Source organism: Agelaius phoeniceus, chromosome 5 (assembly GCF_051311805.1).
Source record: "Agelaius phoeniceus isolate bAgePho1 chromosome 5, bAgePho1.hap1, whole genome shotgun sequence".
In the NCBI taxonomy this organism is placed as follows: domain Eukaryota; kingdom Metazoa; phylum Chordata; class Aves; order Passeriformes; family Icteridae; genus Agelaius; species Agelaius phoeniceus.
Genome location: NC_135269.1, coordinates 13,813,551 through 13,831,561, shown reverse-complemented (window position 1 = coordinate 13,831,561; position 18,011 = coordinate 13,813,551). Strand labels below are relative to the sequence as shown.

General features: G+C 47.5%; 1 protein-coding gene across 2 annotated transcripts in view; it reads right to left on the bottom strand.

Moving 5' to 3' along the window:
• The window catches only part of DENND2A (DENN domain containing 2A), a 57,896-nt gene that overhangs the window by 27,108 nt on the left and 12,777 nt on the right, over window positions 1-18,011 (bottom strand). Inside the window, exons 2-5 of one of the 2 annotated variants that reach the window (XM_054631075.2) lie at window positions 7,564-7,662; window positions 4,742-5,953; window positions 3,614-3,741; window positions 279-400 (exon numbers count right to left, since the gene is read on the bottom strand). In XM_054631075.2, coding sequence (XP_054487050.2) covers window positions 279-400; window positions 3,614-3,741; window positions 4,742-5,953; window positions 7,564-7,634 — 1,533 coding nt within the window. In that variant the 5' untranslated portion in view covers window positions 7,635-7,662. Of the gene's footprint in view, window positions 1-278; window positions 401-3,613; window positions 3,742-4,741; window positions 6,182-7,563; window positions 7,663-18,011 lie in introns of those variants that run through there. The other variant, XM_077178341.1, reaches the window with a different exon arrangement.

Here is an 18,011-nt window from a genome sequence, read left to right as displayed (position 1 = left end):
TTTGAGGGGAGGAAGGTCTTCCCACACCACCAGGGAAGGCAATCCTGGAGTGAAAAAAAAAGTGAAAGCAAACAAACTATTTATGTAAGGGAATCCTGGTTTGTTTTTTTACCTCCCTGAAGGGCAGTAAATCCCCTCTTATCACACTGTACTCTGTGGCAAAAGACATAAAGGAAAAATCCCTAACATGAAGAAGGTGTCCACTTTTTCCACACAGGATCTGCATTTCACTCAAAAACTTTCTGGAGCAGAAGAGGTGGCCACTTGAATCCAAGTACCTTTGTGGGAGTCCCTGGTACAGAAGAGGTGGGGGATGCTGGGAAGGTCAGGACACATTTCTTCCCCAAACAGCGGCTGTTGGTCTCGATGTCTTCATAAGGGTTTTCCTTTGAGGGTGGATCTGCAGCAAAAAGCCAAAAGTAAAAGATTCTAAGGTTGCAAAAAATCTCTGAGGTTTGCCATAAAAATCCGTTTAGGGATCCCCTGATCTTCTCCCACCTCCCACATCAGACATTAAGACCTGTTCTCAAGCATTCCCGCAATTGCTTCATTCTCTCCATAGCCTGGAAGTCCAGCTGCTTGCTGGGCAGTGTCCAAACCCTGACACAGACAAATGCAGCCATAGAAACATATCACAGATATTACAGATGGAAAAGACCCTGCAAACCCTCAAGTTCATTTTCCTGCATCCAAAAGAGCTGTGATGTCCTCATGCACATTAGTTCATAACTACATTTCCTTCTTTCCAGTCCCCTGCTTGGAGTTCCTCAATGAAACTGTGAGCTGAAGCTGTGCATGAAGGTCCTCTCTCTGTTTAAGCCCCACATTTAGGGGGATGACATCTGGTCACCCCTTACTTGGGGTTGAAGCGATGCCCTGTTCTTGGGCTGACTGCAGGAAGATTTAATCCACACTCTGGACATGGATATCTATCACACAATCCAAGATTTCAAACATGTCTACCTATCATGGAGACCTCAATCTCACATGCTGTACTTTAGAAAGAAGGAAGGATTAAGCCACTCAAAGTCAGGATGCTCCTCCCCTGGAGAAGGATGGGGGGAGGGCATGTGTCACACAGCCCACACCTCTGAAGTAGATGTAGATTCCTTTCTTCCCAGTAATTCTGGAGATGAGGCGCACAACTAATTTGAGTTTTGAACACCCAAAATGATATGTAATGAACGTCTTATATCCCACTCTTCAGCAGTACTAGGGAATGTAAACCTAAGTGTGTTCACAAAGAGCACAACTCTGACAAAGCAGGTTGTGACATCTCTACCCAAGCAGCTAAGAAACCACTGACAAAGGCTTAGCCCAAGCATCTGCACAGGGAAATGATACGTTATGAGCCTTGTCTCTTCACTGCCCTCATTTCACATCCCAGTGGGCAGCTGGGACTTGAAGCAACTGCCTTCCTCTTACTGTCACATAATGTTGGCTCAGAGTAAAGACTGGAAGCCAGGGGTGCTGCACGCTGCTGCAGCAGGACCAGTAATAGCTGTGGGATCTGTTTGACTGGTGCACTCCCACCTGCCTGCCCAGCTGGGGCAGGAGTGCAGCTGAACTCTTCAGACAAGGACAGAAACCCAAGTCTCTCCCAGCACTGTCCTCTCCAGTAGCTGGTGGCACCCAGTGCTCCAGCAGGGAACCCAAATTCACCATGGAGAAGGCAAGAGGGTGTGACACCAGCAAAGCAAGCCTGCACTCACACTTGGTCAGCAAACATTCTCCTGTCCCTGAAACTGGCTCCACTTTCTCATTTCAATGGCCTCTTTCAGTATTGAAAATGTACTTCAGCTGTCATGCAAATGGGGAGATTGGAGAAAAAAAGAACAAGCTTGGATTCTGCTGCTTGTCCCATCCTCAAGACAAGTCCAATTAGCTTCAGCCTAGAAGAAAGAACACAATTTCCCTCTTTTTTACAAATAAACCTTGTTATCCATCAGCCAGCTTCCAATATTCCAGGTAAGCAATGGTGAACAGGGCAAAAGAGGGTGCATGAAGGAAATCTGTGTGACTTGCTGGGAATTGGAACAATCATCCCAGCAGCAGCTGAACTCCCCCTAAGTCACACATGTGAGTGTGTGTATGTGTGTGCTTGCCCGTCCTGATGGGCACATGTGATTGTCTGTGGGCAGCAGCAGTGTCCTGTGGCTGAAGTCTTGCTTTCCCCTCCACTGGTGAGGTTTTCACATGATGTTTGTCTTGTGCATTAAACTTGTCTGTGAAAAACAAAACTGCAGCTTTTTGAGTTATCCCCATCCACCCCTTTTCCCAAGCTTCCATGGTAACACCACCAGGATTGCAGAAACCAACTGACTCCAGGCAAGGCCTTAACATGCAGCAAGAAAACAAAAAACAAACATGCTCTATTAGCTGACAATTACCTATAACTTTGTTTTCTTCTAATCTTTGCAAGTAAAAGCTGGAGGGGAGAGGAACTTCAGGCTGATATTTGAGTTCCCTGCACACTTGGGACATGGGGGTGTGCTTGTGTTTGAATAGATGGATTTGCCTTCACAGCCACTCTGTAATGCTATCCATGTTATTCCAGCTGACAAGGTGACCCTTACTCAGTGGTTTCTGAGACCTCCCATCATGCCCCAACACAAAAACCCCACAGCAGCTGCTTAGACACTCCCTGTTCCTTTGGCCCCCCAAGAGAAGAGAAGAAAAAAAGCAAACACAAGGCTCTTAGCTCCACAAATGAGGCCAAAAGCTTCAAAAATGTCAGAAAGGATGGATTAGAATGGCCTTGTCTGCCATTAGCCCCAAAGGAACACGATTCCTTTCAGAGTCCTTCCTCACTAAGTATGATCAGATTTTATTCATATCAAAATAATAATGCCTGGCCTGCTCCTGAGAATGTGCAGCTCCTCCTATGCCCAACAACCACAGAGCACCTTTGTAGGATTACAGCAGCATGGCAAGAGCTGATGCAGCTATTCCCTTCCTAATCTGCTGACCTCTGCCAAGAGATTTGTACAGCACCAGCCTACAGCTATTAAAACTCATCAAAGCTTTTTCAAGGGGGACACTTCTATGTTCCATCAAAGGCCACATAACTCACAATATTAAAAAAACACTATATAAATGGAGAGGGTTACAGGAAATAGTCTTTAAAATGGCATTGATCTGACACTGAAGTTAGAGAACTAAATAAAACTCAATTTCAAAGAGCGTGGGACCCAGTTTCCTAATTGCAATGGTACCTGAAGCCATACACAGTCCTATTCCTGAGCTGTGGAACTGACTTCAAGGCTGTGTTTTCAGACTGCTCGCATTATCTGAGCAGTGACAAAATCACCACAATGGACAGATCAGAGCTGTGAGAACTAATCCACAGGACAAGAGGAAGGCAGAGAAGATATGCCAGCAAAAAAATAAAAGCTGCTTCCCATATGCCTCAGGTTTATCTTTGAAGCTGATGAGCTTTGAAGTCCCCCGTCCATTTTTCTTATTACTTGCCAATAATATGCGCAAAATGGGTCCTGGTTTACATTTGGATATAAACACACTTTATTCAGCACCTCTGCTGAATGCCTGTTGACCAGGAGTCCCTGCTGCTCAGGACTGGCAGGCAGCACCCTCCCCTGTGCAGGGTTCCTACCCAGGATGTCTTCATAGACGTTCTCCTCAGATAAAGTGCGTGTGAGGGCCAGCTTGGTCTGCGCGTACCAATCCACCCGGCCGTGCTCGGATGAGGACTGCAGCAAGTCTTCAAACTCATAGGATTTCCTGCACCATGGAGGGGGGGAGGAGGGGCAGAGAGGAGAGTGATGCAGTTAACGAGCATTTATAACCAAATTACAGCTAATTCACTTCTCCAAAGTGAGACACAGCTGGCAAAATAAATCGCTAAGAACGTTTGGCTGCGTCATCCCAAACAAAGCATGAAAAAGCAACACTGAGATTGGCTGTTTTTATCAGGCATTTAGGGGTGCCACAGATAATCTGGGTTGTTATGGCAATAGCACACTGTGGAGATGCAAGTGTGAAATGGCACATCCTGGAACACTGCACAGAACATTAGGACATGAGAGGTCCCATTTACAGCACAGATCCCACCCATGAAAAGTGTAAGAGGGCCCCAAAATCAGCTCTCTGAGCAGCAGAGAAAAACAAAACTTGCTTGTGGAATGGTAGGAAGGGTAAAACTGCCCTCCATGAGCAAACCTAGCAAGTTTTGATTTCCTTTCTGCAAGTGAGCCAGGAACTTTTAAGTGAGAATTTATCCAGAGGGCATTAGAAAAGCTGTGTACTTTATGTTCTCCACCCCAAAAATGTGTGACAATCATGTAGGAGGGGAAAAAAGGCAAACAAGCACTCCAGAAGAATATACACACATCAGATTCACTGAGCTTTACTATGGACAGTGAAAATGCTGCACTAGAGACTAGAGATTATCATTCCAAACACTGTTCCAGACCAGCTGTGGTCATTGTGTAATTAAGTAGAGTTTCTCCTACGAAAACCAAAACAAAACCCCAAATCCCTCAATTTTAGGCTTGAAGGTTAAGCCATGTAATACAGTGACCTTAAATCTGCCATAACTTATCTCTCCACAGTTACCCTGTGGAGCAGCGCTGGCTGCTCATACATTCTCAGAGACATGACTGAGTGCTGATTATGCTGGAGATTCTGAGCAAAAAGGGAAGGTTTGTCTCTCTCAGAGAAAGATGGGAAGGTGGGACTCCCCCATGAAGACCAACACCTCCATGAAACACATCCCCAGTACCTGTGGTCAGCATTGTTCTTGTGCTTCCCGCTCCAGAGCCTCCTGCTGACAGCTGATGGGGGAGGAGAGGAAGGCAGAGGAGGGGGAGGAATGGATGGCAGAGGGGGTAAGTTTCTTTTATTCCTAACTGCTGGCACCCAGTCCTCTTCCCCCTCATGTTTGAAAGTCCGCCGAGGCTTGGGCAGTGGGTTGATGAAGGGCTTCTTCTCTGGCACCCCTGGCTCTGTGTACACATTCTCCACCGTGCAGTGCTTGGATTTCACATGAGAAGTTCTTATCTCTTCTAGAGTCCCAAAAATCGGCTCACTGATGTCAGAGTCCACGCCAAGAAGCCTTTTGTTGAGCTCAGCCCCACACACACCCTCATGGCCCTCAGGAGCAGCGTGTCCTTGTGCTGCCTTCTCCTGCAAGCACTGTGGGGAATAGTAAGTACCAGGCAGCTGTGGCTGCAGCTCTGCTGAGCCATCTTTCAAAGCCTTCTCTAGCTTCTTGACCTGACTAAGCACTGAAACATTCTCCTTCTGGACCTCCCACTTCCCACCTTTCACTTCCTTGCATTTTCCAGGGCTGAACTCCATTTCCTCATCCTTCTGCGCTTCCCCTTTTCGCTCTGCTGACTGCCCTGTGCCTTTCTGAGCTCCTGCTTTCCGCTCATTCTCTTTGCCTGCCCCTTTGCACTCCAGTTCCCAGCTCATAAGTCTCTTGGTCTCTGTTTTCCTTGTCACCAGTGCTTCCCCACTCATCTTCTCAGTTACACAAGGCATCTTGGGCTCCTCTTTAACTCCTGCCTCCTCCTCCCTGCGAGGAGCAGACTGCGTTTCCTTTTTCCCTTCCCATTCTGAAATTTTGTCCTTGATGCTGAAGGACTTATTCCTCAAGCCAATTTTTCCAGGTGACCGTGTATTCTGAGTGCCTCCTATCTGTCTCCTGATGATTTTATTGTTTTCTTTGACATTCAGATCCACAGATGGGTCACTGATGATCATTTTAGGACTAAGCATGTTCTGCTGAAAGCAGTCGAGCCTTGGATCCAGCATCAAGTTCTCCAAGGCTCCCAGTGGGTTCTTCACTACAGAAGAAACTGGTTCAGCTTCAGGTGTTGAACCCAGGGCAACAGAGGAACCTTCAGAACATTTCTCACTCAAAAATCCACACAAAGGTTTTTCTAATTCCTTCACAGCTGCTGTATTGTTTTTATCTGCAAGCTTGATCCTGCATATCAAAGGCAAAAAGGAAAGAAATATTCACTGCCATTGCTCATCCTTGATTTAGTTCATCAGCTCCTCAAGCTTTACTCATAAAGGTGATGGCAGAGGATGCTCAAACCAAGCACTTGACATGGGCCTAAAGGGGAAGATGCTCAGGGAAAGGTCCTTCTAGCCAGAACATGCTGCCCTTCTCTCGTTAAAACCAAGATGAGGTTGGAAACGGAGCCTTCCTCTGTGGAAGAAGTAAGCTGCAGGTTAGAGAGGTATTTTTTGAACATCAGACAGGCTGATACCAATGAGAGCTTCACCAATGTGTGTGTGTGTGTATGTGTGTGTGTGTGTGTGTGTGTGCAGAAGTGCAGCAGAGCTTTGGACATCATCAGGCATTAAGCAAACAAATGCAAAATGGACCACCTGCAAACAACAGCAAAATTACTGCTGTTACACAGAGGAGAAAGCATATGGTACAGCTGGCATTCCTGCAGTGCCTGCTCAGAGGATCTCTCTCAGTCCATCCTAATATTCCCCAAATGCATATTGATGCCCAAAGATTGCACTTTTATTATTCCATTTGTATGGGCTCTACCATCCCAGTCCACACATGCACTTAGCCCCCACATGCACTCAGGTACACTCCCACAGCACCCAGAAACCATTCAACATTCTCAGATTAAACATCTTCACTGTTTGGGGCCAAAGTGCAACAAAAATTCCAAATATACTTAGTCTAGAGATTTCCAAGTGTGTGATAGCACAGTATCAATGCTGTGATATTTTGTCAATATCCTGCTGAACAAGCAGTTATTCCAACACAAAATGTTTCTGAACTGAAGCACTTGGCTATGTCTTTGAGGTTTGCCTGGGCTTGGGAAAGAGCACCAAGACAACAAAAGGTAATTACTGGGATGCAAACCCATATAATTAGTCCCATTTAATCACAATCCCAACATTAAGATTCAACTTGGGAAATTGTCCCATTAACTTAAATGGCTCAATTGTGCCTCTTTCAGAACTTAGCAGCCTTGTAGGAGCATCCCTGGGGACACCCTGTGTGCTGTCAGGCCTGGAGCTTTGTCCTGCAGCTAAGCAGTGCTGGCAGCCATTGCAGACTCAGTTGTGGTGCAAACTGAGTCTGGGACAGGTTTTGGAGAGAAAACAGGACTGAGCCACACCTGCTCTTCCTCAGCCTCACAGATACTTCACTCCTGGCTGGGCAGTGACACTGCTTTGGTTAAGAGCTGGTGCTGTGAGCACCACCAGCTTTCCCAGCTCAGGCATCACAGTGCCATGGTGGTTGGACCTCAGAGCAGAAGGGATCCTGCAATGGGGGGGGACTCTGAGGAGTCTCCAGGCTTAAAGACTTCCAGTGCAGGCAGGGCAAACATTGGCACAGATATCATCAGCACAAGTGGTCTTGCCTTGGGGCAGACCTTTTCCAGCACTGTGAGTCTGGAACATTAGAAGTCTGACTGGATGATTTAACACACAGAAACACAAGATGGGACCTATGGGGTGTGTTTTAATGTGGGAGCAGAGAGGGACAGAAGGTTTCCTTCCTTTGTGTTGGGGACAATAAAGACAAGCAAAGCACAGTGGAACATGGAAAGCTCTCACCTCTCACCAGACTTGCAGAGAGCACCCCCAGACGTGCTGCTCACATCGGCCGCCTTGCTTGCTGTCATCATGTCAGCACACAGCAGGGCAGCAGGTCACCTGCAGACAGACACAAGGAAGAAGCATTGCTCTCTGCTCAGCATCCTTCTCTTTTCCTTCTCCACACACAGACACACACATTTCTCCTTGAAATCCAGGAGAGGAGCTGCAGCAAGACATGACAGCTGTCTGAGGACAGCCCAGGCTTCCTCCCCATCCCTGCTAAACGGGAAGAGGGGTGACAGCAACACCCCTCAGAAGCCCAGTGAGGAGCTGACAGTTTTTGAGGGCAAAAATTGTCTTTGACTCAGCATCAATTGCTGCACCTTGAATTAAATATGGAGAACATTTCAAGAAGGCTTTTATTGCTGTCAAAATCTCATCAGATTTAGATTTTTTTTTCCCCTTGCAGAAGACTAAGCCAAAACCAATTTTATAACAACCTGTGTTAAGGCCACAAGTCTGAAGTGGCTGCTGAACATACAACCCTGTCACAACATTTGAAGCTTGGGATAAACAATTTAGCCTAAAGAAAAACTTGGGAAAACATTTTAGCCTGAAGAGACACTGCACTGCAGCCACTGGTCTTCTCTCTGGTGGGCCATGTTAGCCTGCTACTGATCTCATTTCAGAGGACAACTCCTTGTGGGGATAAGATAAATCATTCACAAAAATGAGTCATTCTCTTTGCCTCATGATTTCCAGCACTCTTGGAATGACTGTCTCTCTCTTTGAGTGCCACAGCTACCCAGTCAATGCAACAGACGCCATCTCCATTTTATTGTGCCTGCAATGCTCTTTTTGATAAATAGAAAATGGAAGAATTACTCAGTTACTCTGCAGCACCATCTCTGCTCACTTATCAGGGTGGTCAGCCTGCTCTAAAGCATTGCAATGACAACAGGCTCACCATCTTGTAGGCAATACTTGGAAGAGTCTCTCAGGTATCTTCACTGGCTGCTCTGCCAGAGGCTGCCCTGCCATGCCTGGCATTTGACAAGACCAAATGCCTCTTGTCATTAAAAAACCATATAGCCCACCACACCAGAAACAGGAAAGAACAAAAGGATCTCTCGTTTCCACTGTTCAAGTTTTTGGGCAGAGAAAGGAAAAAGGGGGGCGGGGGAAATCGGTTTTGTTTGTTCACAGTTTTCTCTCCCTCCTTTTATTCCATACTGGCAATGTTCCTGAGGCGAGGAGTGAACTCTGGGTCAACTCAATGTGTACACACTCGGGGCAGCTCATTGCTAACCATTTAGCAGACTCTCTTTTCCCAGACAATAAACCCCCTTGGCTTCTCTCCCTCATTAGTAACTGGAACAAGCACCCACTTCACTTCTAGACACAGAGCAGCTTTGCAACACTGTCAAGAAAATTTACCAGCCCAAGGACCAAAATCTATTCATCCATCCGTTAACTGTTATGGATTGAAAATAATGAAAAAATAACCATACTCATGGCCTTGGCCAAAGAATGACTCACCCAGGCAGCCAAAGCAGATTCCTGCAAAGCTGCGACACAGTCTGCTCTGCACTTGGTTTACAACATCCCTAGAGCAGGGACAGTCTCTTCATTCAGCACTCACTTGGTGCCTTGCAGCTCCTCGTCACCGCCTTTAGTGGTGAGAAATACATTTCTTGTGTCCTCACACACAATCCCTGTGGCTCTGCTGAAACATCAAATGTTCACTGGGGATGCACTCCTCTGTCTTCATGAGATCACCCAGTTTCCCCATCAGGAAACTCCATCTCTCAGCCTTTTCCAGCAGCCCAAGAACAAGCCCTGTTTGAAAAGGAACATCTGGGTACCAGCAGATGTGTGCTGATGCTCGGCACAGTCAGCTCCCTGGCAGGCCTCCTGTGGGACAGGCCAAAAGCAGATCATACAGACTAAGAGGTGCACTTGTTTCTTCCTCTGTGGTGGATGGGACAGACTCCATGAGCCCTGATTTGCAGAAGTGAGCCACAAAGCAGCAGCTGAGTGCTGCAAGAGTCTCACGGGAAAGGAGCACCACTGCCAGCAGCAGATGAGCATGACTTGGAACCAAGGTCTGTCCCTTCCAGGCACAAGTGTGGCTGGAGTAACCAAAGCAACACATACTAGGCAGATTAAAAGGTGGTCCAGGAGCTTCCAAAGCTGTGACAATAGCCAGATACCTACTAACACCCTCACTGACAACACACACTGCTTAGGGAGTGAAGTCATCCCTAAGAGATCCACGGGCAGCAGTGCCTTCCCTCTGAGCAGCAGGGCACACACGGTGCCCTCAGCATCACCTAGAGGATCACTGCAGCATGTTAGCTGGTTCTGCTCAAAAGAGTAAATATTCATCCAAACACATTAGAAGACAATGAGAGGAAAAGAGTGACCTCTGGAATAAAACAGCAGAAATTAATATGGTACCTCTCACTAAGTCCAACAATCAAATAATTTTCTAGGGCCAAGCACACACCCAGATGAGCTTCAGAGGTGATATGATCATCTCTACCTATAATAAGATCACTAGAAATAACTCACAGGCCTGACCCACAGGCATTGCCAACACCCGAGCAGAGGAATTGTGATGGCAATGATGGAAAACTGCCTCCAGCAGACAGAGAATATCTACTTTTGTTTTCCAAGTTTTGGCTCCACAGGACACCCAGAGCCAACATGACAGTTCATTGTAAGGGCAAAGGGAACTCTTGTCCTTCCTGACTGCCCACATCTCTCCTACAATCAACTACACCCTACCCTGTGTGCTGGCTCAGGCCCTTTGAACACCTCTGTGACTTGCTACAGCTCACTGAGAGTTTCTGACAAAGCAGCACATGGAAGAGGCCCAACACAAACCCAGTCTGCTACAAGGGAGGTAATGAGGTTGTGTGCACAGGAGGGCAGAGGGGAGAGAGCACAAAAGAGCTTGTGCAAGGCTGGGGAAGGGAGACCTGCCAGAGGCTGAGAAGTGTTATCTGAAATGCTTTGCTTTCCTGCCTCACGAGCAATGTGACCCTACAAACTGCCTAGAAGAAACAAGCAGGGCTGAGTTCTGTTAGCAGGAGACCCAAGGAGGACAAACACACACCCATCAAGCTGGTACTTCTTGGCAGGTTGCTGCTTTCTCTAAAACTCACACAAGAACTTTCTACCAGCAATGGGAGGCACAGCCCCGCAGAACCAGAGCCTGAGGCCACTGCACCTGGCACTACATCCTGGAGCAGGACATCAAGGCCATGAAACGGGAGAGAAGGTACTGAGCCCCATTTGGAGAACCTTGCCACCGCAATTCATTCTCTGCCATTGTTTGGGGGAACAAAGCAGTCGTCTGATAGTGTTTCAAAATTAAACTGGGAAAGGAAGGACAGGGGAGGAGGCGGGAGGAAAGGAGGGGAGGGAACTCTGAAACCTGTTGGCTGGGCCCTGGGAAGGATGTGAAGTCTCCCAGCAGAAGCCTCTCTGCATATCTCCCACATGCACCCGGCCTCACAATTCCCAGGGCCATGTGATAGGGGCTTCCTGCTACCAAGGGAAGGGAGACCTACCCCGACCTCTCTCTTCCAAACAGAGTTCCTGCCTGCTTTGTGTTCGCAGAGAGGCGTTTGTTTACTGATCTATCATTGGCATGCAGGAAACAGCCTTGACATGAGCTGTAATCATCTGTCTCCAGCAATAGCTGTTTGGCTTTCTTCTAATTTAAGTTTTCCTCCCGCCCCCCTTCCCCAGTGCCCTCTTCCCCACTTCCGATCCAAACGCTCTTGGAGTGCGCACATCTGGTTCAGGGCACGGGATACTATGTGATGTTTCCAGAGCAACCAGTGGATAAAAGAGAGGCACACTCCCACCCTCAGAGGGCAGAGAAGGCTTCCAGAAGAACACCTCTAGGGAGAGGAAGACACCAGCTTTGCCCACTGCACTTGGTGCAGCCACCAGACGATGACAAAAGCCAGGGGAGCGCAAAGGCCCTGCAGTCCATGTTACTGGAAATGCACACAGCCAGCACACAGGTCACACACGGGGAGCCTGAGGTCTTGTCTCTGAGGTCAGCAAACCAGGCCTCCCTTCTTTGCAGTTTTGTTTGTGGTTTTGGGTATTACCCTTGCTGCCTGCTGGAGGCCGTATCTCATGGTTTCCTCTGCTCTGTTTACTCTGCACCTCCCAAAAATTTCATCCATGTCCACATATGCTGCTGATGCACATGAACAGCACATATGCTGGTGCATATGAACAGCAAGGCTTCACAGCAACAGGAACAACCTGCAGCTGGTCCAACTCTCCTCCATGAAGAAAAACAGACATGTTTTTCTTTTACCAAAACCTGGGTAACTCTGAGCAGCCAAAGCCTACAAGTCACATCTCCCAGCTCCGGTGCTTTACACAACAAAGGCTGCAGCATAAAGACAGCAACAAGGAGGCAACAATATATAACATATATACACATATAAAGAACAGGAAGGATGCCAAGAAGACAAAACACTAACAGGAAAAACATGAGTAAGGGGAAACCAACAGTTAAAGCCTTCAAGGCTCCCTCCCCCAGCCCTTGCTCTGTTTGGAGCCTGTTTTCCTTTGGGGGAAGCAGCAGGCATGAGGATGCGTGCCTGTGCTCACACACACACAGCCCCAGCACCAAGCAGTGTCCACGTCCCCAGCACGAGCACGCTGCCTTCCTGAGGCCACTGGCAGAGTGTCACCTCAGGGAGGGAGTCCCTGCTCAGCAGGGAGGACACAGCCAAGCAGGGATGCAGCCAGAGCTGAGATGGGCACCAGGAGAGGCTCTCTTGGTCAAACAAGGTGCTACAGTAGAGAAGTCCCTGACTGGAGGTGCCCAGCACCAGCCCAGCAGCAAGGGACAGGTTTCCCAAACTTGAGCTCCACAACACGTGCCATGAGCCTTCCCTAGCTGACAGCCTGAACAGCTTCTCCTCAGACAACTTACACAAAGTCCTCTTCTTTCCTCTCCTGGTCAGTCCTGCAGATGGGCCACCTCCACAGCAGCAGGGCTTCTTAGAAAGGATCAATCAGCTTACTCATGGAGAAAAACCTTTTTACCAAGAGGGTGACCAAGACCAGAGAGATAGTGGAGGCTCTGTCCTTGGAGATACCCAGTACCCAACTGGACAATGTCCCGAACAAGCTGCTCTACATGACCACACTCGTAGCATGGGGCTGTACTTGCCACCTCCAGAGGTGCCTTCCGACCTCAGCTACTCTGCCATCCTGTGCTGGGCACAGTCAGCTTAGGGCAAGGTGACCTCTTTGCAGACACTGATTGTCCTGGCCACGTGAATCTCGTGAAGATGGAGGACACCGCCAGCAGGATTGCTCAGTTCATCCACTTGTAATGGGATGCTGATTGTAGATAATTCTAGAGAATCAGGGCCAAGTCACTTGTTAAAGAGAAAAAAGCAGGATAAACTTATGCAAAACATATCGATAAAGGACCAAGGACTGGGAAGTGACATGCTCCTACAGTATCTTTTAGCGCCAGATCCCACACAGCCTCCTACTGCCCTCACCCCACTCCATTCTAACTTTTCCCTTTGATCTATCATATTTTACACCACAGGGCTTACAAGGGGGTCAGGAGAATCCCATGTGTCAAAACAAACTGTATTTCCAAAAACCCCAAGTGAAATGGACGTACCAGAACCTCTGCCTTTGTGCAACACCCCACGTCAGGGGAACAAGGCTGCAGTGCCGGGAATGCAGGAACTGGCTGTGTCCAGCAAAGCTGTGCTGGGTGCTAGGACATGTCTTTAATTTTATGATCTAATTCGGTCTACTGACCTTCTCTCTCTCTGAGCACACAGAACAAACTCTGCCTGCTCACATGTCTTTAACCTGACTGAAAGGATTACCATGGTTCATGGCCTGCCCTGCTCCTCCCTTGGCTGCCAGCAAGGTGGTCCCATCCCTGCCCTTGGTAAAAGACATGCCTGATCACATCTGATGGCCGCCATTTACTAAGGGTGTGCCTACTTTTTTCCTCCCTTCCTACTTTTGCTTTGTATCACCTCCCATGCTTGTAAAGCCTTTTCAAGCTAGGATGGGCTCACAAGCTGCCTGGTTCAGCTCCCTAAACCAGCAAAGAAATAAAAGGGGAGGAAGCACAACCATTTTCTGCTCAGATAGCAACATCAGTCACCTGTCTGGGAAAACCTAATGAGCACTGAAACACATGGAAGGAATCACAGAATTATTTGGGCTGGAAGGGGCCTTGAAAATCATTGAATTCCAATCCCCCTTGCCAGGGCTGACAACAAGACTCTGCTCGTAAAGAAGTTAACCCTCAGCAATGAGAAGAGGGAGCCAGCAGGACCTGCTGTGGGCAATATCAGGGGGTTACCCCAGGTCTCAGCTTCATCCTGAGACTATCCTTATTCTGTAGAAAAGCAGATGGACCCTTGAGAAACAACTCTCACCTCTTGTCCATTACTTCCCTCCACCAACCATTTGCTGAAAGCTGTAGGTCAAGCTCCACAGGGGTATCACCAGCATCACCTGCCTGACACCAGGAGCTGGAAGGACAGCATATCTGGTAACAAGGTAGCTCTAAAAACCTCTGCTGACCATGTTCCAGCTGAAACTGTCTTCCCACAGAGCCCTGGAAAGTTAGGGTAGAGATGATTCAGGAATGGGAAAGGACAAATTCCTGATCCAAACAGCACTTCTGTTTCAAAGCAGAAGATAAGTTTTCACAAAAGAAAAGTCTGATTTTCTTTTCAAACAGGGAGGAAGCAGCAACAATTTTCTCCCCAGGCTCCATGCTAAAACAGCTGAACCATTTTGACTGAAGGCTTTCAAAAGTGATTCAGCCAGAGGCAATGCTCAGCATGGAAAAGTGCAGACTGAAACAAAAATAAAATCTTGACCTGAAGACAGTAATCAAAAACAGGGTCTCACAATATGAATTGTCTTCTGTTAAAGGTGGGGCTCGTTGCACCCACTATTATTAAGCTTGTCCCACATATCCCATTGTTTTATTTTCTCTTTGTTCCTCCCTCTAAACACATAACAGACAGAAAAAACAAAACTCAAAGGGTATTCAACATTTCTTCAGTTTCCTTCAGGCAGACACACCCTCAGCTGAAAAACACAGCATTTTCAGGGTTAGTGGTGGGATGTTTCACGACCCTGTCAAAAAACCCAGAAACACTCTTTTTCTAACTCACTGCCCCCAGTCACAGATTTAGTCCTGCATGCATAGAAGGTAAATACTGCTTTTCATCCTGGTGGCAAGGATGGTTTGTATGACTGCTTAGAGACATGATGAGTCTTAACTCCTGCAGGTAGGTTAACAAATAGTAAGAAAAAATTCACATGGAAAGGAAGAGAATGATTCAGTATTTTCCAACCTGGCTGCTAAAATGATTGCAATGCTTAATGCTATGCTTTCTACAAGGAAGTAATAAAAAAAAGGTTGAAAAAAACCTGTAATTCCAGATGTGGAAACCAAGACCCTGGGAAGTGAGGGCAGGAGTAGAGGACACCCCTTCTGGGACAGCACCTGGCAATACTAGATCATCTCTCTGTGTTTAAGGTCTTGTGTGAGCATTTGTGTGTACACAGTGGGGTTCCTCATCCCCTTTGAAGGGTGATAATATTTGCTTTTGCTTTTCAGCCTAATAAATGAAAATTCAGTTACTTGAAGTCAAGGCTGAAGAAGACACCGGTGGTGTGTCCTTGCCTGCAGATTACATCAGTGGAGATGGTGACCAATACCTGGTTTGTTTGGCTTTGAAAGCACCCACAGAGAAGATGACTGTGGTCAATACATAATAAAACAAAAGAAATATGGACTAGATTCACACAAGCACACATCTGCCAGCAGAATCATCTATCAGCCACAGAGGCAGACAGGATTCCACCAGATGCAGTGGAACTGGAACAAAGTCAAGGAGAAATTGCCAAATACTCATTTCTACCAGTGCAGCTAGGTGATGTAGGTGCTTTTCCCTCCTTTGATTGGAGTGCTGTGTTACAAACATACTAGTCCTACTACACCAGTAAATAAAAGAATTGGAAAGAATTCAGGGTTATTATGCTTATAAGAAACCCAAACATTTGACAGCATAGGAAATAACCTGTCACTAAAAAATAGTGTTCAGCTCATGAACCACACTGGAATTCATTTTTGATGTGGTGAGATAATCTCTGCTATTCTAACATAAATGGGACCTAAAGAGGTCCCTTCGAGGAGCAACTCTGCAAAGAGTTTCCTGGCAGGAAGACAAATTGTCTCACATTCAGAAAGGAAATGAGAGCATTAAAAAGAAGAACCTCAACTTCTTCCAAAATAAGTTATCATCAGGGAGACAAATGGAGCCTCAGCAGATCTCTCCTTCGGTGGCCTTCACCCTGCAGGATGCTGACTCGTCCCTCCTGATGTGGATTTAGCACACAGCTTCCTGAAGTGTCCATCACCACAACCTTGGGGCACCATCTGCACGCTCCATGAGACCTTCCCATAGTCCAAGTCCCACCCCAAGTCCATGACCTCCCACTACAGCCTGTCCCTATCAAGCATCACCTTCTGAGCTCAAGCAAAGAGTCACCAACAGATTGCTTTTGGGTTCAGCAGACCCTGCTTCCCTCTGTCTCCTCCAAGCTCCTCTTTGCTCCCACCCTCACTCTCCCACATATCTTGGCCATCACTAAGGCAGAACCTGTTTATGGCAGACCTTATTCTGTATGGAACCCTTCCAACCTCGGCACAGCACATCATCCCCTGGCAGACAGCAGGGCCAGGCAGCACGGGAGCTGCCCAAGATTTGGCCAGCACACAGCTCCAAGGAGGAATAAACCTCTGCAAAGAGAGCTTGCATTTATTTATTTTTCCAGAAGGAAAGCCGCTCTCGGTGGGTGTGTGCGTGCATGTGTTTGTGTCAGGACAATGGGAAAAAGGACAGTGAGCGGAGCTGCCAGGAAACAGTCGGCCATCTGCCCGTGCAGGGAGCAGTTTTTCCTTTCCTTTTGTATGGAGGGGAATGGAGCTGAGAGCTGGGAGGAAACCTGAGTGACTTTGCTTTGCCAGGGAGAGGAAGCGTGGGGGAGGGAGCCGGCCCGTTCCCTGTGGTTAAGCGGTCACTGCACTCAGGGCCAATAAAAGCGGGGAAAAAAGCCCTACCAAACCCCCAAATCCTAGGGAAAAATCGCTCTTCCTCCTCCACCCTTCCACAGGTGGTTTGGTACCTCCTCCCTGACAGGGTGATGGTGGGCACAGCAGGGGTTTGGAGGGTGATGGAAAGCAGCACAAGGGTTCCCAGCACGGGCACCCGGACAGGACAGTGACACAGAGAGAAAATCAACCCACATCACTGTGCTGCTTGTCCACCCACACCCTCTCCATAACCAGGAATTTGGCAACCTGAGCACAAAACAACGCAAAGAATGGCCCTTGGCTCTTCCAAGGCTCCCCAGCCCCAGCAGAAGCCCAGCAAATGGCAGAGCATAAGGAGGAGTGTGCTGCAGGTAACCATCCATAACCATCCCTACATTCTGCCCCAGGGGCTCCAGTACAGCCTCTGATCATAAAGCTTTGTGAGAGAGTGGGGGAAAGATTGGGTCTCCTGGTACTGCCAGGCAAAAATGCTGGAAAAATATCATGATGGCTTGGTGGCACATTCTTCTGCCACTTTATGTGGTAGAAAAGCCCCAGGGAAAGAAAGAAATAAAACAGAGAAGGGTAACATTTTCAAAAGTGACTACATGACTTTGAAGTTTAAGACCCATTTTCACAACCGAGGATCAAATTTTTTTTTTTAACAAACATTCCTACTAGGCTTGCACTTACACTTGCAATTCCATCTCCTTATTTTAACTCCCAAATAAGTCCCAGCTTTGACTGAATTAGCTCCACATTGTATTCATGTGGCTCTTAGGGGCATGGTGTGGTGGCCAACTTGGCTGCTTTAGGTTAATGGTTGGACTCCATGATCTTGGAGGTCTCTGCCAATCCAAATGATTCCGTGACTGTAGAAGCAGCTAACATTTTCAAAGAATTGTAAGCACACATTCCTCTTCTGCTGACTGCAACAGGAGACAGGTCTAGGTATGGATGGGAAAATCAAGAGCACATTTCTCTGCATCTTCGTTCACCTACGCAAGCTCTGCTGCTCTCCACGTGCTAGATCCAGCTCCACAGAGCTGGCAGAGCTTGTGTAGGTGCACCAAGGTGCAGAGAAATGTGCTCTTGATTTTTCCCAGGAAAATGTGGGAGATGTCTCAGATAAGAGATCACAGCCCTGAAAAGGGAACTTCCAGAAGAAATAATTACTCTACATATGTCTAAAGAGCTTCTTCACATCTGGCAGCTTGGAGGACAGACTGACACAGTGATGCTGTAAACCTAAGCATGTCCAGGTCTGAACAGACACCTGTGTGCCCTGTCCCTTTCAGAGGTGTGACACAGGTTTCCACATTCTGTTGTG